This window comes from Falco peregrinus, chromosome 2, assembly GCF_023634155.1.
Source record: "Falco peregrinus isolate bFalPer1 chromosome 2, bFalPer1.pri, whole genome shotgun sequence".
Taxonomy (NCBI): domain Eukaryota; kingdom Metazoa; phylum Chordata; class Aves; order Falconiformes; family Falconidae; genus Falco; species Falco peregrinus.
Genome location: NC_073722.1, coordinates 56,638,091 through 56,660,572, shown reverse-complemented (window position 1 = coordinate 56,660,572; position 22,482 = coordinate 56,638,091). Strand labels below are relative to the sequence as shown.

The following is a 22,482-nucleotide window of genomic DNA, read 5'->3' as shown; positions in this document are numbered from 1 at the left end:
GCAGCTGAAATGTTCAAGTTGCAATTCAAAAGCAAAATAAAACCTTTTGTATAATTTTCAGTGTGTGGATGTATATAGCTGATATGTATATCCTCTACTTCCTCTCCTTATGCTCTCTTCAAATGGCCAAAATACAAGCTGATCAAATAAAAGAAGAGATTTTGCTGAAGTGCTTTAGTTACTTCTCTAGCTAATCTTTTCACTATTGGCAAGATTTTAATTATAGTTTCTAATCTACAAAGCATTGAAATAAATCTTGCCTTTTATTCATATTGTTGTTTGCATCTGTCACTTTGCATGTTCAAAATAAGGACTGCATAGGCACAGATGCCAAATTATGATGTGAAGAGTGATAGATTTTTTTCTGTATTGTGACTATGTAGGTCTCACTGTACTCCCTCACCTTCTGTAGATACAATTTGCCATATTTCCACTTACCCTGTGCATATGTTTTCATAGCATCCTCCAGTGTGATTATCTGTACAATTATAACAATCTGACTGGGTAAAAGGCTCTGGGAGCAGATGCTGTGCACTTCTGTTCCATATATTTCCTGCAGCTCCCACCTCTTCCACAGCTGCAGTACCATTAGTGTAATATTACAGGTACCTGTCAGAACCATTGTGATTTGTTGGTTCTTTTAGATCTCACCCTAAGGTTACTTGGTTTGGATTGCTCTAGTGAGTAAACTAAAATGATTTCCCAAAACAAGAAATTTTACTTTTGCTTCAGTCCTAGCCGTGGGGATCAAGCTCTGAAACCATTGCTGGCCCTGAGGCAGCTCAAAAGCCTTTTTAAAAGGCTTTTAAAGTAATCCACGAGGGAAAGCAACCACATTTTAGACATTTTGTTAAGTGTAGTTATACATCAAGGATAGGTTAAGTATTATAATAAATTGCTTAATAGCCTCTTATTGATGTGCAGACATATTTGGGTGAGGGAAAAGGTAAAGGTTACAAGTATTTATTGGCAGCACACTGGCAAGACGAAGATAAATTGGCTAATGCTTGATGCTTTATTTGGTGTTTACCTCTTAGGAAAGCATGTGGTCACCAGTTTTGTCTATGACTTTTTTGTTGTTTAAACCTCTTAATCAGCATACTAAACTGAGTCTTTGATATTAAATCACGTCTCTTAATGTCAAAGCATACAGGTTGGTAGAATGCTTTCTTTAGTTTCCCATTCTTTTTGTTTTCTGAAAAGTTCCCTGACTGCCTCATGTTGAGTTCCAGTTTAAGGAATCAGAAAGCTGGATAGAATGAAGAAACGTAAGGAAAAATATCTTGAAGCTGAGATAACTGAATAAGGTGAAGTCATGTCACACTTGGTAATTGAACTGAGTTCAGGGGCTCCCTATGAAACAGATTTCTGAATTAGCTTGTTGCACTCCAGAAAACTCCAGGTGCCCTTCAGGTGAAATTTTGAATCTGGGAGAGAAGTGGGGTGGGTTTCTGAGCAAATACTACATGACAAGAGTATGCTTTTATTCATTTTTCTCTGACATTCACTGGTAATGAACTGTACTGCAGGCTTGTAGTTTGCTAACAGTTTTCAGTTCTGAGTTCGGTTTTGGGGCTTTTTATTGCTTTTATGTTTGGCCCTGGAAAATGAGGCCATTTTTTTCCTGTTCTCAAACAAAATGTGTTGCATTTAACATAATCCAGCCAACAATTTAGCTACTCATTGCTTGACTTCTCCACATTTTTTACTGTGGAGTATCAAATCAATTGTGATGCTGCCAGACAAAATATCCAAGAAAAATGTTTTTCCTGCTTTGTGAGATTTTCCCCATTCTTATTGATACTAAGTTGGAATTCGTGGGATGTGATTTGCACTGAGAAACAATTGCGTAGGATGGTATCTGCCTCCCTTTCTTTTACAGTTTTCCAATAAAACCCTCAATCTGCGGGCCCGTTTTCATGTCTGACTGTAATTGAACTATGCATGACAACAAAACTGATGTTGAGGATTCAATCTATTCCCATACACTAGCTGTTCCTACTTTATTTGAAGTAAATGTTTTTCTTTTTATTAAATGATTTTCTTTCAGACTATACACCTGCTTGTCAATATTCAGTTTGTTCATTGCCTGGCCCTTTAATGGTAATCTCTGATTAGTCACCCTGTTCCCAGCCTTTGGAGTTTGTTACGATCTTTTAGAGAGGAAAGAGAGGGAGGAGGATTGCATTTATCTGTAAATAATTAGGCAGGTGGGCTCTCTATGCCAGCTGTGCAAAAAAGAGTTCATTGATCTAATCAAATGCCAAATATGAGCTAACGTGTACCATGGTTATTGAACCCTGCGAGGCTAAATACGAATAAGCATGCATTTTGCTATAGCTGTGACTAACGCAGCCATAGATTGATGCCATTTTATTCTGCATGGCTATTTTATCATTAGTTTCTTTTGAAAGAGAGAGTAGTAAACCAATTTCTATGGTTACGGAGTGGCATTGAATGGTGAGTTTTATGAAAGACTAATAAAAGTAGTGATAAGAGTGTTAATTTTACCTTTTTGTGAGAAAAGAGGGAAAACAAAATAGTTGCTCAGAAAGACTTGTTGCACTGAAAGAATATTATATAAATCTGGCTGCTGTTGTGCTTGCTCATATGAGATACCTAAACAAAGATAGGGCTTTTATTCATTCAGTTTTGGAAACAAAGTACTCCCAGAAGAGACAGTATAGTAATTTTTCTACCTCATTTTCAATACATTTTAGGGACCCAGATTTTTTTTTCTTAAAAGGGAATATGAAATATTTTAGGAGGTGCAAATTCAAGGGAATTCAGTGTACGAATATATAAAATTTGAAAATTTCAGGCCCATTTCAAAACTACATTTTCAGAAAAAAATCCAACTGTTTTGATATGTGCCTAGCATAGTTTCCTTTTCATAGATGCATTCCCTTTTATAGATGCTCCCAAGCATCTATACTGTCACAGCTGCATGCTGCCAGACTCTTTAGTTGTCTGATCATCCTGTATGCTTGCCTGTGCTTGGTGACTGCTTGGGATCTATTTGAACCTATGCCACCTGGCCTTTTCTGCAGGGAAACTTGTGTTCAGAAAGGAGGCCAATATATATTTGAGTCCGATTTTCACATGCCTTGCACCGCCACAATGTGAGTACATATATATGCTTGGACATTATGCTAAAGTTCACTTGAATGAAAGATTGTATAGATAAAATGTGTTGAAAATGTGGTCCTATGTGAGATGCATTGTGTGAAGAATATATGCAGCCTCAGGTTGTATTATGGAGACTCAAAGGCAGAGGGGTCTCAGGGAGACACAGGACAAATAGATATGCTGAAGAAGTAGGCAGTAATGTCCACCAAAGCAGATGTTATAAGTGGAATAAATGTTCTTGGGAGAAGTCAGAGGGCACTGATTCTGGGTTCCCTGCTGAAGAGAGGGGTGAACTGCTGCTGCCACCCACCATGAGGCTGCAGTCCACATCTTTCAGGTGGGATGAGTAGTAGTAGATGGTGGGATGCCTTTGGCTGACTCCTGAAAGGAGAGGGTGGTATCAGCTCACAAATGGAGGAAAATCCTCTGCAGGTATGTGTGACAAGGGGCTAGCAGTTTGGATCTCTTGTTTTACATTCAGCAAGCTACATGGAAACAAGTAGTTACTAATTTTATGATGTTAAACTATTATATGTTAAATTATTTTTGAACAGTTATAAACATATCATAAAGGATTTTAACAAAGTTTCTTTTTTTTTTTTTTTCCCCAAAAAGTTCTTTAAACAACTCCTGTAATACATGGGTATGATAAAAACTTGCACATTTAATACTGAAAGGTAAGAGAATACAAGCATCTGGGTCCACTGAGGCTGTTCCTTTGCTTTGTGTGTTCAGAATAATCTGTGAGCTCCTCTTCCTTTTTTATCTTAATTTGTTAGGGTGGTTGGTATTCTATGACAACCTGAGTTTTCTTGCTCTGGGTGCATTTGACTGTGATCACACTTTGATAAATTTCTTTTTCTTAGACAATACAGTGCTACTGTGAAGTGGCTGCTTAGAGTAGCACATTCAAACTCACATTCTACTCTTTTCATACATTTGGTCATGTCTGTGGATTTCACTCACTGGCTTCTTTTTTTCTCCTATTTGTACTCTAAAGGCAACATGTAAATCTTTGTTCATTCTGTTCCATTTAAGCCCACTAAAACGCTTCTCCTCTGCACTGCCTTGGGCTCTTATTTACACTACAGCAAGGCAAGTTTCCTTTCCAGTTGTAACCACTATAGATGAGCACAAAAATTTGAGGTTTAAGGTTAAATAGGCCCTGGGTTTTCACAGGTGTCTTGAACATTGCTTACAGAAATAAAATAATCAGGGACTTGTTTTGGCCTGCAGAATCTTCCCCTGATGACAGTGCTTTTCAAGGAATAAGCAGAGTTTTAGAGCAAAGTCATCTCTAAAATGCAATTTTGATTACTCCTTTTGTTCCTTCTGTCACCCCACTGTTTGCCTCACACACTAGTTACTCATAACCTTTGAGAGCCACTGAGTTACCACAGTCCAGGTGGTAATTCATCTGCCACACATCACAAAGCAAGGGCAACCCTCCCTCTTGGTTATGTATTTCTGGAACCTGTTCTTCTCCCTCCTGGAGAAGTGGGAAAATTGAGAGAGATTTAGGTAGTGCTGTAGTATCTGCCTTGACACTTCTCAAGGGTGAAGCACCAAATTTCACAAACTTTCCTGGAGGATGGATGGTATCAGTTGCGGAAATGAGTGAGAAGCCTGTAACTTGTCCAGTTGGCTGCTGTGATTATTTAAAAGTAAAATGAACACACGCACCCCGCAACCCCAACCAGCAAAGCCTTCCACTTTTAATTTATTTAAAACAAGAATTGGCTGTCTGTACTGTGCATTTTTATTGACTAAGTAAACTGGTGGTGAGCCCTTTGCCTCAAGCAAGAGTTTGAAACGCTGTCTCCTCTCTTCCCCCTTCCCATTCATCCCAAATCTGAGAGGCGAACAACCAACAGCAAGTGTCTACGTCTGCTCTCCAGCTCTTCATCCTTCAGAAGAGCTGCCAAGTTGCCCATTGGAGCCCTCATGGGGCAGCCATGCAAGAAGGATCAAATCTTCCATCAAGTAGAGAGGCTGTTGTTACCCTTAAGGTCAGAGTTGTGTGGTCTGGACCTGTGACAAATACAAGAGTTTCAGAAAAGGCTGCTGCTTTGCTCCTTTGGAGTGCAGGAACCACTGGCTGGATTCTTTAAAAAACTGTTATCTCATTGCCTCTGTAATGTTTATCTCCCTCAAGTTTTACTGTGTCAAGAATTGCCTCATTAAAAGGCTGTGGGTTTTCCTTTTATTTGTTTGTTTGTTTTATTTTGTTTTTCAGCTTTCTTTTCTGGCCATAAGGCTACTGAGGAGTTTGACTTTCCATCACCAAAGAAGCTTTCTTGAGGCTTTAATATGTAACGTGGAATTGCTTTAGAGAAATTTCCTTCTTGGTTATGATTGTGTGTACTTTTGTGTGTATGTAGGTAGATGTATGAGGCAGATGGTAACAGATAGTTCTGCAAACTGTGGTGTTTACTTCCCGCATACTCATTATTTTTTCAAAATCTGAAATTTCTTGAAGGATCTTAAATTTCATGGTGTAAAGTTTGGTGGAAGATCTAGAAAGTTTGTTCAGCTTGCTTCTTAAGATATGTAGAATATGTCTTAAAAAAATTGTCTAGCCCTGAGGTGTTAAGGTTGCTCTTAAATTTCTGGCTAAGGCCCCAGAGATGAATGCACTGTGTGGGGACCTCCAAGTTACACCAAGCTCCCATCATGTCTCCTCTTCTGTAACTAATCAATGTGTCAGAGGAGGTAGGGGCAGAATGCTGTATGCATCACTCATCAGCCTGTAATGTCACAGTTTGGGGTAACAGGCTGCTGTGTACTCTGCAAATGGTGATACAAAAAATAATAGAAAAAGTGGCCTCAGATTTATATATGAATTAAAAATTGTTGGCTTGCAGACTTTGGTAAACCTATACATAGATATGGTTGTTTCTCTGTTTTTAGGAATACACTATAGATATAATTTTTGCCCAGACTTGGTATGACAGTCGTCTAAAATTTAACAGCTCAATGAAAGTGCTTATGCTTAATAGCAATATGGTTGGAAAGATTTGGATTCCAGACACTTTCTTCCGGAACTCAAGGAAATCTGATGCTCACTGGATTACAACTCCAAATCGTTTGCTTCGAATCTGGAGTGATGGAAGAGTATTATACACTCTAAGGTGGGTTTTTATTAAGTCAGTAGAAAAAAATAAAACTGTTATGACCAGGAATATGAAAATAATGAATATGAATCAAATACTTGGCAGCTCTTTTGTTGTGGACCACAGGAATTTGCAAGGAGTTTAATAAAGGGAAAAAAAAAAAGATTATTTGATCATGAAAAGCATGAAAATAGTAGTATTGAAATATATTGCCTAGATAATGGGGTAAAGACGATCGAACGGGTTAGCAAATTTTAATTTCATTTAGGTACAAGCAAGATTAAAAATAGATGTTATATAGTATGTAGCACCATGGTGGTCTGTCACGAAGATACTGCAGATCTAGTCATAAATTGTTTTGCAGACTTTCTATTCTAAATAGTTCAGTATTTAATTTTCACCAAATGATATTCTATAAGTTAGATACAAAATGCTTCAGATAATAAAAATCGTAAGAAGTTTGATTAAAGCTAAGGCCCCAGTCCTGCATATACTTCTTAACATGTTTACCCTCCCAAGCTGTTAAAATCAACAAATCTGTTCATCCAAATTAAGCATAAGCAAACATGTTGGTGATAATTCTTCTTGGCAAATGGGGGATGCTTGGGCTGATACTAAGTTTTGAGCCACTTTTCAAACAGTTCTTGAAAGGCTGTAGTCTACAGAAAGCATTTTAGGGTCATCTCTCAGCTGTATTAAGTATGCCTAAAAAATCTTGCAACGAATTAGAAGCTGATCAAGAAGCAGTCCATGCAGAGGATGCCATAAATGTGAATATTCTCTTAATGACTCACCTTTTAACTGCTTTCTTTTCATTCATTTATGCTTTTTCATATGCAGGCTAGTTGTGTTGTATGAAAAATTTATAAAAGTCTTCTGTATCAGAAGTAAGAAAATTTAGAATGTTTTAAAAAGATACTCTTTTTTAAAGTATTTTTTCTTAGTATGTTTCATTTGAGAGCATACAACTGTCTCTGCAGAGCACTTTTTAAACAGTTAATTATGCTGGTGTTTATAAAAATCTCTAGACAGCCTCTTCTGTTGACATACTAATATTTATTTTTTTTCTTTTTGTAGCTAACAATTCTAAAGTCATACTTGGACTTTACCCTTTTTTTATCCATTCAGTTTCGATATACAATTTTTTTTAAACAGGGTCTAAGTAACACAAAGAAACAAACAGATGCAACAAAAAAAAGCATGTGAGCTCTCCCAGCGCAGTACGTTAGAATTACTGTGCTAGAGTATGAGATTTGAAGTGCAATGAGCTAGTAATAAAACAGCAGCACAGATATTCACCCAGCACTGCAGTGTGCAAACATCTGTATAGGTGAGGATATGGCCTGAATTTGGCCTAAGGTAGAATAACATCGAGAGGTTCATATGTTGGTTATTGAAGGAACAATAATAGGATCTGACAGTGCTCCAGGTTCATGGGCTGCCCTGTGCCACCACTCTTTCCCTGCTGGTAATTCAGGGAGCAGACGTGGTGATTCTGTTAGTTAGGCTTACTAAGTCTCCTTTAAGGCTAGTCCTTGTCCATCCATTGCACTTACCAGTGATTCCAGGTCTAGTTGTGCTGGTTTTAGTAAAAGTCTGGTTTTGTTTTATTTTTCTTTAAGCGTTTGACTATCCAAAGGTTGAAAATGGAAAGCAAAGGCAATAAAGGCATATACCATAGCTGGCAAATTTGAAAAGCATCTTCAGAGAGATGCAAGTGTTTTATTTAGAAATATGGTGGTGGTGGGGTGTTTCTTCTTTTTCGCCCCAGTATATGGCAAGAAATACACTTTCCCTTATAAACTTCTCTTTTGCCCAGGACAAATTTCTAGAAAGATCCTAGTGACACTTTGTGTAGAATAACTACTTTGTTCACAGACTTAGAGAGCTTTCTGGCAGCATGTGGCAGAATCTTCCTTTTCCCATCCCTTTGTGTCTAGTATGTAAGTACTGCATACAGTCAAGTATGCAAGTGTTATGTTTATTTTCAAGTTGATTTTAAAAGATATGCTGACTTTCTTCACAGTCTTACCAGCAAAGGAACAGGAATTTTAAATGCAAAGTAGGCAGTTTGGAGTCTAACCCCTTACTCCAGCTTCCTAGTGAAAGTTAGCAGAACTGGGTTTTGTATTGGTTGCTTGGAAGCTCTTTGGAAATCTGTGATTAGTATTTACAAAAGCAGTAAGTGATTCAGCTGATACCCTTACAAGTCCTAAACCACTTCTAAAATGTGTGTGAGTTGTCTGATTACTTGAATGCCTTAGACATTAAATGAGCAGAAATACCAAGTCTGCTCTTTCCTAGACACTCTATTGTCTTCACCAGAACTGCTTCCATGAGTACAGAGCAAGCCCATGTCCCCCCTGTGCCCCCTTTCTCTCTCGTGTATATAGCCACCACATAGAGTTATGCCAAATGCAATTTGATTTGACAAATGTGTTCTTCAGAAACTTCCATTGTTTGCTATCATAAACTCCCCTCCTTGCCCTGCCTTCAGTCCCTTCTTTTTATCCCCTAGTTCTGGTAAAGAGTGGAGAGATCCCCCCAAATCAATTGAAATTTTTGAAGTGGTTTGAAATGCCAGTCAAAACGATGCAGGTTGTCAGGTTGCATATGATGATAGTTTTTGTTCTTTGGTGGTGATGCTGCATGTTTCTTGCAGATACACAGTTGGCTATGTGTAACATCCATTAATTGGCAAAATTGATATCCGTACTTGTTCTTTACTATCTAGTCTGAAGTGTCTGGATGCTTGAATATAATCTTTTTTCTTTTTTTTTCCCTTCCTTTTCTAATTAGGCTGACAATTAATGCTGAATGTTATCTTCAGCTTCATAACTTTCCTATGGATGAACACTCCTGTCCACTGGAGTTTTCAAGCTGTAGGTGGTAAAATACTGGTTTTGTTTTTTTTTTTAATCTTTACTTTCATTCAGGCTTTAAATTTCCTTAAATTCTGGCAGCAAGAGAGCAAGTGTTTACTTTTTAAAGTGTTGTAGTGAAGGAAACAACTGACCTGTTTATGCTTTGGTTAGATTTATTGCATTATTTGATGCATTATTAAATGCAGTAACAACTGAGTTGAATTACATGCATTTCATTTAGGTGCAACTTTAAAAATAATCTGTTTGCTTAGGATCTGATACAATGCCCATTCCAGTTAATGGAAATCTATTGCCTTGGAAGAACTTTATTTTTTATGCCTGCCAGACTTGCCAGCTTTGAATTAGTTCCATCTGGTATACTTAAAAGGAAAAATAAGATCAGTCTTCTTCAACCTGTTCCTGGAAATGCTTGATCAGTCTTAAGTCCTCCTCCTTTCAGTGGGACTTATTTATGTGAGCAAGAAACACAACTTTCAGGCTTCATTTCTTTAATATCAAGTATATATTATTTAAAAAAAACACAACAGTTTCTAAGGGAATTGTACTATTACTGGCAAAAGAAACCAAACCCACCTGAACACAGCTAAATAAGTCATTCCTAAATATTAAGCCTAATAGGCAATGAAATCAAACATTAGTGGTGCTTTTTAAATTAATGTTTTCATTGAATACTTCCTTCTTGAGTGCTTGCAGCTAAGTGAGCTTTGGTAGCTCCATTGATTAAATAGTAGTGCCACACCAGTGAGTCTTGCTTTATTTCATTTCTGCCTTTTCTGCAAGATAATGTGGGGCAACATGTGAGACACATGAAAATCAAGAAGGTTGCGTTTCCTTAAAGCTGAAGTACTAGACAGTGAATCAGTCCACAAAGATCCATTCTGGGAATGATATATAAAGAAATTTTCAATACACATCAACAGGAATTTTATAAAGATATGTACTAAAAAGTGTCTGTCCTTTTAAGCATTTTTTTGTTATTTAATGATAATGTATAGTACATTTGTGTATTAATTCATAGTCATGATTCTGCAGCAGTTTTTCATATCTGAGTTCCATAATATTGTGTAGATATTTCCTAAACATTTACATTGTTTTTGATCAATCATACACTTAACTAGGCCTAAAACTGAGGCTAGATATTTTGTGGTTAATTTTTAGAGTGTATCAGGTGGATTATAGATTGGCTTTCTCTCTGATCAACTTTATGTATAGCCCTGGTTTAGTTTATAAACAACTTAAGGGATCACAAAACATGCTTTGGTATATACTGTGGCTGAACGCTTGATTTGCTCTGTTTTTTTCTAGATGGATATCCCAGAAATGAAATTGAATACAAATGGAAGAAAACCTCTGTTGAAGTGGCAGATCCAAAATACTGGAGATTGTATCAGTTTGCATTTGTAGGGTTACGAAATACAACTGAAATTTCTCATACCTTGTCTGGTAAGGCAAAATGTTAAGTTTTATTTCATGTAATGTCTTTGTAGAACAAAACTAACAGATGAAGATACAACTGAAAACTATTTTAAAGTATTTTTTCCTTTTTTAAATTATAGGTGATTATATTATTATGACAATCTTCTTTGATCTCAGCAGACGTATGGGATATTTTACTATTCAGACATACATTCCTTGTATACTCACAGTTGTTCTTTCATGGGTGTCATTTTGGATCAATAAGGATGCAGTTCCTGCAAGGACTTCTCTGGGTAAGAATGTCTTTTATCAACCTTGAAGGGTCTGGTACTCCCCAGGAATACAAATCTGCACCAGACAGTAAATCAACCACAGTTTATTCCCCTTCAGATTGTGACCATTGGTCACCTTTCTCTTGAACTGTAAGATTAAGAGTAGGAGGATCCTGCTGTGGGTGCACAGCAGGGCTTAAGGAGGGAGTATTGAGAATGGAAATCTGCAAATCCTGATTCAAGCCTTGTGGATCTGCTGTTGTTCACATGATACAATTTTTCTCTTTTATGTTCTTTTTGTCAGCTGCAGGGGTGGCAATATGGCAGTCATTAGTCTGACAAGTATGATTAAACTTCACTTAGCATCATAGACTTACAGAATCATTTAGGTTGGAAAAGACCTTTAAGACCATCCAGTACAACTGTTAACCCAACACTGCCAATCTGTCACTAAATCATGTCCCTGAGCACCACATCTACACATCTTTTAAATACCTTCAGGCGTGGTGACTCGACTCTTCCCTGAATGTATGTGGAATAATGTGAAATGGTTTTGTCATTACTATACAGGCGAAAACTGTGAAGATCTTTGGTTGGTTGGTTGGTTTTTGTTGTTGTTGGGTTTTTTAAATAATACAAGTTTTTCTTTTAAGCCAAGGATAGGATAGGAAATTTGCAACCAAAGTTGCACTGCAAGCAGTTAAGCATATACCTCACAAAAACTTACTCACTGTCCTGCTTTTACTACTGACAGTGCTGAAGTATGTTGCAAGTTCTGCTACAGAGATAATTCTGTGTTAGTGTCATCTTGGCTGGCTGGTTTAGCATGGTGTCAGTCTCCTGTGTTTGGTTAGGATTCATATGCTGCCTTGGAGAAGAGTTATAGTCCCCACAGAAAGAATGATAGCTGTGTGTGCAGAGGATACACACTAGCAGCTTCGAGCTTAGCAGTGACAGATGCTTTTAGTGAAACTGGTGATGACCGATTCCGGGGGGAAAGTTCAAGAGCTGGGAGTGCATCTTAGGAAGTGAGAGAAGTGAGTTTATTTTCCTCATCAGCTTATAGGATTGTGAAGACCCCATTCCCACATTATAGGAGTGTTCCCTACTAGAAGGGTGAGTCCAAGCTTTAACTCCCTGCCTTTCCCACTGAAACTGAACCACCTGCAGTCAAGCCAAGAAAGCAAGCAAGCAAAAATGAGCATGGCTCAGTAGGCTAATGAAAAGGTAAGGGAAGAAAATCTGAGTCTTGTATCTTTATGCTATTCAAAAGTACTGCAAAGTTTAGTGAAGTGAGCCTAAAATCTTGAATAAATAAGTGAAACTGTCTCTTTGTAGTTTCAAATCTTGATTTAGAAATTTATGAGATTTCTTTGACTGACTAATCGTTGAACATCATTGTGGGTACCATCTGGAAAGATGCTAGCTGTAACAGGAACTGTTGTATTGGTAACCTGCTAGTTCTGTATCCAGTTTGTTGTTTTTACAAAGTAGTTTTTCTCTGTCATGAACCTAGCAAATTTGCCTTTGATCTTATGGTTAAGCTAGAGTTCTCATGCTCCCACCTCAGCAGTACTAACCTTTATCAACTTGAGATGTACTACAAACATTTGCAATGTCATATTTACAGCTCCCTGCAGTTAACTCTGAGCTCCTTTTGTAAGAACATTCAGAAGCCATCATTTGACAGATTGTAGGATGACTTTTCTTACATGCAGATGTTCTGGTGAAGAAGAAATAGAATACCATTCAAATAGAGACAATTTTATAGAAGGTCTGAGAAATTTAGACAAGAAAGCCAAAACTAAGCAAAGTCCATCATGGCAGGCAGGCGTGATGTGGAAGGTTTACTCCCTGTGACAGACCCCTGTATGCCTTTTGCATAGTGGAGAGGACTGGAAATGTCCATGTCTCCCTTTGCCCTCTCTGAACAGAAGTCAGTAAGGGGAATGGTGGGTGTGACCTCCCACCTGGAGGCTGTGCTGGGGTCTGGTACACTGAAAAGTCTTGGACCTTTTTCTTCCATATATGTTGAAAGATCCTGACAGATTGTGGTTTCCCAAAGCAAAAGGTTTTCGATGATCGAAGGTGTTTGGACATTTCACTATGCAGAGAAATGCCTCACTGATTTTCAAAAGCATCTAGTGGAAGTGAAGCTCTTTTGGAAAACTCTGTGGTGAGCTGTTTGCCCTTTTAGGCATGTAATTTCATTGGGAAGTCTGTTGCAAAATCAACACCGCTTTCCTGCTGCAGGATCAGTCAGTCCACAGTGAGCCCTGATTCCATGCTTTGACTTAAAAGCCATAGACAGCCATAGACTGGTGTAATGCATTTTTTGCAATCAGCCTGTGCATGTAAATAACAAATTATTTTTGTGTTCAAGTATTACTTTCCAAAGGATAGGTCACATCTTAATTTTGGACTACTATGAAAAAGGCTTTGCATCTCCCTGAGGCATCAAATATAAGAAGAAAATGTTAATACCTCCTAAATATTAAACCAATGAAGAGTGGTATAGTTGAGATTCTGAATACATCATTCTTAAGGCCAGCTTGTTCTTTTAATTAACTTGTTTGTAAGTGAATTAAGGGAAGCATTTTCTATTACTTAAGACACAGTATTGAAAAAATATTTAGTAACTAAGAGAATGACGTAAGAAAGGCCATGAAGGTCATCTAGTTTGATATGCTACATGTCAGAAACAAATAATTGAAAACAGTATTCCTTTTTCTCATATTTTCTGGAAGTTTGAAATAATTGATAAATAGCACACCTTTTGTTCTGAATGTGCCCTTTTGTACATTTAATAATCCAAGAGCCAAAGGACTTTTTTTGTGTTTATAAAATGTGCGTGCTTATTTGTACCTGTTTGTCTATTGAATTACACAGATTTTCTTAGTGTCATTGTTTATTCAGCGCGTGTTCAAAATGGGAGAGATGTAAACTGAAGGTGAAATGTGCTGCCTTCTGTATGATGGCTGCTGGATCCATAGGGATAGATTTTTGCAATAGCACTGATGTCTGTGGGTGTGATCAGTGGTGAACCCTGCTGTGGCTCAGTTCTTGTATGCCTTGTGAATGAATTAGGGGCTAATTTGAGGACTTTTTGTGACTATGATTGGATTCCTTATACACTTCTCTTTTCCTGTCTTTTTTATGTTCTTTCTCAAACAGGCATTACAACGGTGCTGACCATGACAACATTGAGTACAATTGCTAGGAAGTCACTCCCAAAGGTTTCCTATGTGACAGCAATGGACCTTTTTGTTTCAGTTTGCTTCATATTTGTGTTTGCTGCCTTGATGGAATATGGCACCTTGCATTATTTTACCAGCAACAGAAAAGGGGACAAAGGAAAAGAAAAGAAGGCAAGATCTAAGCCATCAGTAAGTTTAGCTAAACAAGGGAAAAAAAAAAAAGCAGAAGCAAAGCAGAATGCTCTTTATTATAGCATTAATTTTGGAAGACTCGTTCTTAAGTAGAAAGGCTAATGTTCAGACACTAATATTTATTTTGTCTGGTTTTGTTGGGGTTTGTTTTGTTTTGTTTTTTTCTTTTACAGCTGGGGGCTTGTACTATTTTCCTGTAAATACTACTAATGAACAAAAGTTTTAGATTAGTCCACTCATGTGAAAGAAAGAGACACATGAGAATAAGCTAGAGAGTGGTTTGATACAATATTCCATGCTTCTGTCCCACGCCCAAACTCTTTGTGCTTCTAGAGCTGCCCATGGAGTATGTGCCCATGGAGACAGGTCTATCTTGGCATGGTGTTTCTGAAAACAGCACCTGGCAGCGAACCATAGATAAGACTGTAGCAGTAGCGATAATGTAAATGGTCTGAAGGTATGAGGATTTGTTTGGATCTGCACCACCTAACTTAGGTCTTACCTCACTAGCTTTGCAAAGGAAGATGTGCTTATTATTGGTCAGTATTCTGACTTCCTTTCACTTCAGAAATTCTACCTTAGGTCTTCTTGTTTCATTTACTTCCATGTTTCTTTCTGGTAAAATGAACCTTCTGCTTTTACAAGCTGATGTTTGTATGGTGTGAACCTCCACATATCCCAGGAACAAGTATTAACTCCATCTTAAGAGGCTTTCTGTTCGTGTAGTAAGAATACTGAAACTTCCAAAGAATCTATAGCTGGAAGCCAGTACACATATTTAAAGCTAATCTTTAAACTAATAAAACATTAAAGTAAAGACATTAAATAGCTTATTCGTTTGAACACTCATGGCTTGATTGTAGTCATTTTTTGGAGAGAATAAGAGGAAGGACAGTGTTATAAAGCCCCCTTCCATGTCATTTCATCAAATGAAGCTGGAGTATAGCTGAATCACAATACCAGTTGTCTTTTCTGGGTGAAGGTTGAATATCACCTGTGTAAGTTCAAACAGAAATTGAAATTACAGAATCCCGGACATGGAAATGCAGCAATCCTGTTATGAACCATATCCATCCTGTGGCTGGAGTAGGAAAGCACTGGGGTGCCCATTTTGAGCAGCGCTGCTGTAGGAGGCTGGCTTCCTGGGGCACTGTGGGGCTGCTGTAGCTTAATGCCGGGAAACAAGAGCCCTTACATTTCATACAGTCAGCTGCTCTGAGTGGATCAACTGTGCATTTGGGATAAGGCTAGTGGTGAAGGGCCCTGTGCTGCCTTGTTTGCACATCACTGTGATCCTCAAGGAATCCAGCACAGCCAAGAACACTGGAAAATGTAAACCTCAGACCTCCTTTCTCTTTGCAGTAGAAGCAAGCATGGGCATAATGGAAGGGATGGAAACCAGGCTTTGGCAGGGGCCACGGCTGAGCAGTGAGGATGAATGGTAACAGAGGCTGCAGAATCTGGGGGACTTCCCGGTGTTAGCATAGCAGGTTCATTTTCAGGCTGTTGTTGCAATGAGGTCTCAACAACACTTAGGGAACAGGGAGCTGAAATAGGCCTGCTCTCAGCATGCACGACGAGCAGAAGAGGAAGAGAGGAGGAAATAGTGGTTATTCAAACCAGGGAGATATTAAAGATCAGCCACTGCCAGATCAGAAGCCATTGAAGTAGTTTGCAAGAATATTCTATTGAAGGGAGTAACAAGACTTTCCAGAATCTGTTCGCACATCAGCCATTTGTGCAGTAATCTGCCAAATGCTTTGAGATTTTCAGTGCATATGGCAATTGAAAATGTAGAATAATGGTGGGATAGAAACTATGACACCTTTTGGATAAATAGCTGGGGTTCGGTCTAACATTAAAATTACCAACATAATACTCAAAACACTGTTCAGTTGTGATTTACTGTGTTTTTAAAGGATGCTTTTTATTTCGAAGTAGTTGAAAACCAACCATCTTTTCACATAGAATTTTCACAGAAATCTTTCAGCACTTTATGGCTGTAAGACCGTATTAGATAAGAGATTACTCTAAAAAAAGGGGAGATTTAATTTAATATACTTAGATGCAAGGTTTCTAATTCAGTAAATAGGGTTTTTTTTGGTGATGTTTTATAAAAAACCTATAAAATTTATTGTTCCAAATCAAACAATTAAAAAAAGCCATCTGATTAATGGGAAGTCATACAATTACAAATCCATATTTTTTCTCCGCCCCCCTCCCCTTATCTTTGACAAAGACTTCTATTAATTCTTTTTCTCTTGTAGTTATGGATATGTAACTCAAACCCCCAATTTAATTAAAATAGTCAGTTTAATTCCTTCTGATAAGTTCTCATTTACAATGGAAAACTTGCCTTGCATAGGTCCTCTATTTCTATTGCAAAAAGCAATAAAAGCTTATTATTCCAGGTACCGATGCCAATAAGGTACAAATAAATGATCTTGTGAAAAAGTGGTGAGATTTTACAAATGATTACAGTTTTATCTTGCAAAGTATGTGCTGGCATTATTCAAGAAAGGCAGTATGAATTGGCTTATGTAAATCTACATTAGTAAAGATAATGAGTTTGGACAAGAAAGATTAAACTTAATTAGCTGTGGATCTTGTTCTGATCAACATTTTACCTGAAGTGAATGCATCACCTGTGCTATGATCTCCACAGATGATAGCTTTCTTTTGTACATGTATTAGTGTTGATGTAGAATAATTTGGTTTTGGTCCTATCAGAGTGTATTATAAGTGCTTCTTGCTGTACATGGAGTTTTATCTACAATATCAGAAGGCATGTACATGAATAATCAGCATGTACTACTGTATCTGTGTGTTATTTTTTTTAATGTTTCTCTGACAATTGATATAAGGTCATTTTCTTGTGAGATGTTGGTTTTTTTTCCCATCTTCTGTCACGTTGTCTCTGTCTTACACACATTTTATGTATTCCCTGTAGGTAGTCAGACCAATGATATGGCACTGTCTTTCTGCCTCTCTCAGGCCATCTCTTCAAACCCATAATTCAGTAGCCAGCCTCAGTCCGTGCTGGTGACATGAGCAGTGAAAAGCAGTAGTTACTTTTTCCTCTTTCCGTGGTGTGTCTGAGTTGGGGATTCCTGTTTTACCCCCACTAGTAGAAACAAGTCATGCCAGAGCCAACAGTCATAAAATTGTTGTAAAGCCAGAGTAAGCATAAGTCAGAAATAAGCATCTTTCCCTATATATCTTAAAAAAAAATAAAAATTGTTAGTTAAAATTGTTTTTAAAAAATGAACTTCTCATATTTTATAAAAGTCAGCCCTGTTTGTAATGCCTCATATTAGGGTAGATGTATGTGATTGCTGTTTTTTTGTATTGTCAGTATTTTATCATAACTGAAAAGAATAATGAGGTCCTTTAGGATGCTAATTAGCTCCCCAGGTCATCACGTCTAAAAAAGTGTTGAAACAGCAGTCTGTGTGAAACTTCCTCTGGTAAAGACACTTATTAAATAAAGCTATTTGAAAGTGTGGTGGATACTGCACTGCTTTAGCATCACCCATTGGGACGTTGCGTAAAATGTCCCTGCAGCAACAGAGTGCCTTCTTGATAATGTATTGAGATCTGTGTACTGGCCAAACTAATTCCCTGGAAATTGGGACAACAGCACTCTAAAACATAACAAGAATCTAAATGATGTGTCTTCCTGCTTTTCATCTTTTTTTTTCCCGTATTTTTTCATTTTCTATGAGATATAATTGTTGAAGAGAGATTCTTCTCTACACTTCAATACCAAGTTAGTTCTTCTGACTGCATCCTTTCCTGCTGTGTTTATTCCTTACATGACAAAATATGGAGATGGTAGAAAAGAGAGAAAACAATGTAAGAGTAGTGTTGATGTAACACCTGTCTTCAGTCTGAAGATTGGAGAAGAGATGTCAAAGGTGGGGGGAGTTGAAAGAAAGAGGATTATCGAGTAGTTTAAAAAGTCTGTGAGATTTATAAAGAGAAGAAAGGACAGACAGAGAAAGAGAATGCTTTTTGAAATATTCAGGAAAACTAGGATGAAGAATGAAGAACTGCATGGAAACAAAATAATGAGGGACAAAAGATGCGCTGTGGTAGTGCAAGTAAAAGGAAAGTGAAAAGGCAAAAGCTGCAAGAAAGGGAGTAGTAAACAGTTTAGGTACTAAGCAATAACGCACCCAGATTTTTTCTATGAAAATTATTTATGAATCTTAACAGCTATTACAATGAGTTTTTTAACAGTTTGCAGGAGTGTTCAGTTATGCCAACAGAAACTAAAAGTAAGAATTAAGAGCTGAACTGATCGGTTTCAGTGACTTGAATGGCATTCTAGGGAGTCTTATGTCTTGGGTTTCTAAAGATGAGGCACATTGTTTAGGGATTTAACATCGGAGAGCTAGATGATGTAGCCTGGCCTTATGTATTTCAGTCTCTCAAACTTCACCAAAATACTGTACTGACCTCATTAGCTTGTTTTTGGTGAAAATGTAGCTTCCAGAAACACATCCAGTCTCATTCTAAAGACTCCAAATAATGGGAGAATCATCATTCCCTTGGTAGTGATGCTTTATAGCCTGCTTGTGGACTTGCTTGTGACCCAGTTGTCAAGCTGTGACTGACTTCAAAATGTTCGTTTGTGTTCTGTAGATGGGATCAGCTAACCCTGTCCGTGTAACTAATTATCCACTATTCCCAAATCTCAGCACAACCCAGTTTTCACTGTGACAGGTGAAAATCATTCATGATCTTTTGCCTGCATGAGCTAATTATATACAGCAGTTCATAATTCACAAAGCTCCTAGAACTGTTTTCTTTAATATTAGAATTTCTATGTATTGTACTGAAGGTGCTTATATTAGTCTTTGCTATGGAAAGCCTGTGGAATTACTTAATGTTAGAATAAAAAAAACCACCAAACCGCTTTTTTTTTTTTTTTTTTTTTTCTTAAGAAACCACCTGCAATTGCTGTTCGACCTGGATCAACACTAATTCCAATTAATAACATTAATCATCTCCCTGAACGTGACGATGATTATGGATATGAGTGCCTAGAAGGGAAAGACTGTGCTAGCTTCTTCTGTTGTTTTGAAGACTGCCGCACAGGATCTTGGAGAGAAGGAAGAATACACATCCGTATTGCAAAAATTGACTCCTATTCTCGAATCTTCTTTCCAACTGCCTTTGCACTGTTCAATCTTGTTTACTGGATTGGCTATCTTTATCTATAAATTTCAGAGGTTTGACAAACTCAGAAAAAAAAATGGTAATTGAACAGTCATTAACACTTTTCAGTGAGCCATCAAAGATTACAGCTGGTCCAAAATGACTCAAATTGTTTGGATGCTTTAAAAATTTGAAACAACGAGAGGAAATCTGGTGATGTAGTCTCCCTCTTGTGATCAACTATAGAACTGATACTGGTATTTTGAAGAGAAAGTTTAAAAATAAATCTCCCTAAGATTTAACTTGCCCAAACACATACATATTTTTGTCCATCTCTAACAAAAAACGCAGAGTCAAGAGGCTATGTTATTTAACTGGACAGTTCTGCATAAGCTTTCAGTTTTAATCCTAAATGATAATGCAGATGAATTTTGTAGCATCTCTTACACCTTTACAAAGAAAGCCTTAATAAAATGGGATTATTCTCATCCATTTCATCCATAAGATGATGATTTTATGAATCCCTGATTTTAAAAAAGTTGAAATGGAACATTACTATTTTTCAACCAGCCGTTTGTTCTCTGCTGTATGTTAAAAAGAGTGATTAAGTCATAATTAATCACATTCAGATTTATACAGAATGCAGAGATTAGAGCAGCGAGAAATGGATATATCACAAAAGTCCCAAGGGTAATTCTGAGCTTGTCTTATCCTGACCATTGATATAGGCTTTTGGCTTTCAGCCTTAGATTACCTTTACGTTTGTGTTCCATCTGCATTACTTCACCGTTGTGAGTTCCCCGAAGTTCTCCAAGAAGGCTACAACTTTCAAAAATTCCTACCCAGCTGCTGTTGCTTGCTCATTTCATAGAAACCACACTGATGTTGGCTGAGATTCTGGCCATTAAGCGTAATGCTCTTCACATCCTCTCCATTCCTCTCCTTTGTCATAACTCTGCATTTGATAGAATTTGTATCATCATCAGAGTTTGGAAAACCTGTAACAGTGCTATAGTCATTGTGTTCAAAGCCGCTATGTCAGATCTGCAGCCCTAGGAGTGTGGCGTGTGCCCTGCTCCCCTTGGCATAGAGTATGGTTTTGTAGATTCTGGTTGTTACTGCATATGCTAGTCACTGAGCCAAAGCCAGATGATATGAATTTACTGAACCTGTGTTATGGGTTGCTGTGTAATTACCTCCTTGATATTTGTTTGTTTCTAATGGAAGAGCCCTGTTATTGGGGGTGGGGGTGGGGCAGCGTGTTAAAATAATCCTTATGCATTGCAGATCCTTCTACAAAATGGTATGTATTCCCCCCAAAATCACAGGATCAGTTCTCCAACCTTTTTGTGGTCAGTGTTTCTGTTAACTTTGGTAGCAGTTCTTCAGTAGTAGCCTTTCTGGACTGACTTCTCTGTGTTGACAATTGCTGACTGGCAGTATTTAGTATCTCATTTCTATTTTTAAATCCATTGTCTTCATTATGGGGAAGTGCAGTCTCTCAAAAAGAAATTGGTCTCAAGTGAGCTTGCAAAAGTCACTGTAAAATTAAGATATGCATTAAGGAAAAGTCAGAATTACACAGAAGACCTTACAGATCTTTAAAGAGGATTAATGGAATTAGCATTTGGCTGTAGGTAAGAATGTTCAGTACTGGAGATAAAGACATGATTATTGGCTAATAATAGAAAATTATACATGAAGGACCACCCCTCCCCCCAATATTTCTGTTGAATGTGCTTCCTCCTCTGAATTTCTCAGAAAAGATTAATGTATTTTTATATTCTAGTTGGTACCAGACATAGTAATACATGATACACAATACAACATTACTGCAGTGTTTAGCCCCAGAGTTTTAACAGGGAATGCAAGACTGGGTGCAGTGATTCTGGAAGTGTGATAGAGAAGATCCCATGTTAATGCAAACTTTTATTTCAGTATTTTGCTGATGAAGTATGAAAGTCAGTGAGAGAATTGGAAAGCCTGCTGTAGAGGTAGGCGGACATTGTTGGTTGTGTAACCTTTCTGAGCACCAACTTCTTCTGACTGTTAGATTGAGCGTAGAACTGTGGCATCATTAACAACACTGGTCTAGTATAATTTATTGTTTCTTTAGAGTCTCATTTTCAGAAAATGTTCGCTACAATGGAAACGTGTCAATTTTAATTCCATAGTGCAGTTTGATGTTTTTTTGACAGCACACTAAACACATTCCTCTGTGGGAGGGATGGCGGTGGCTTCAGCAGCAATATGTTGGATGTGTACTTGAAAAGCAGTCTACTTGCTATACAATACAAGGCCCAGATTTTGTGAGCTCCTGAGTTTCATTAACTCACCTTTAAACAAAAGGAACTTGAAAGAACTTGGCACTTCACAAGAGGAAATACAAATTTCACAGCCTGCTCTCCTCTGGCACATCTAGTTAGCTTTTTCTGTTCATGTGGTTGTCAGTTGCCAATCAGCCTCCAGTGACTGAATTGGAGAACAGAAAATATCCAGAATTGGCAAGGGATGGATAAGAAGTCTTTCATCTCTAATTTCTATGAAACAATGTAACGGAGTATTAAACCTATTGAACGTTATGGCTGTTTGGCTTATGGGTACACTTGCTTCTGTCTGTTGACAAACTTTTCTGTGTACTTCATTTATTTCTGATGAAATAATTTTGGTCTCCCGTAGTGCTGTGAGTGCAAATAGAAATGGGAGTACAGTGAACTGTAACATGGCATGTAATAAATGTGTTGTTTTAGTCCTATGTGTTTTCTTTCTAATCTGCATGTAAACATTTGATTCCCAGAAATCTAAGTGATACTCAAAAAAAATGGCAAGAAACAGAGAATATAATTACTTGGACTTACATGCTGCAATCATTTTTCAAACCTACTTGGATAAAAGTTTGTTTACTGATAGCTGGAATCACAGTATTTGGAGTCATATTATTCTGACCATCACTGCTTAAGCACATGCTTAAACCTATTTCTAATCAATACTGTAATTAGACCAGGATTCAGAAAAGTGTGTGCTTATGTACTGCCATAAAGAGGGATGCTGTCCTGAATTGATGCCATTAACACATGCTTAATTTGCACTAATTTCAATAATGAGTGTTCAGTAG

The 22,482-nt window shown here is 37.6% G+C and overlaps 1 protein-coding gene across 4 annotated transcripts in view; it reads left to right on the top strand.

Annotated features, from left to right (window-relative positions):
- Positions 1–22,220, top strand: part of GABRG1 (gamma-aminobutyric acid type A receptor subunit gamma1) — a 58,597-nt gene extending 36,377 nt beyond the window's left edge. The window contains exons 1-8 of one of the 4 annotated variants that reach the window (XM_055796680.1): positions 3,046–3,122; positions 3,745–3,806; positions 6,040–6,260; positions 9,042–9,124; positions 10,433–10,570; positions 10,684–10,836; positions 13,990–14,201; positions 19,154–22,220. In XM_055796680.1, the coding sequence (XP_055652655.1) occupies positions 6,106–6,260; positions 9,042–9,124; positions 10,433–10,570; positions 10,684–10,836; positions 13,990–14,201; positions 19,154–19,432 (1,020 nt within the window). In that variant the 5' untranslated portion in view covers positions 3,046–3,122; positions 3,745–3,806; positions 6,040–6,105 and the 3' untranslated portion in view covers positions 19,433–22,220. The other 3 variants (XM_055796681.1, XM_055796679.1, XM_055796678.1) reach the window with 3 other exon arrangements.
- Positions 22,221–22,482: the final 262 nt, after the last annotated feature.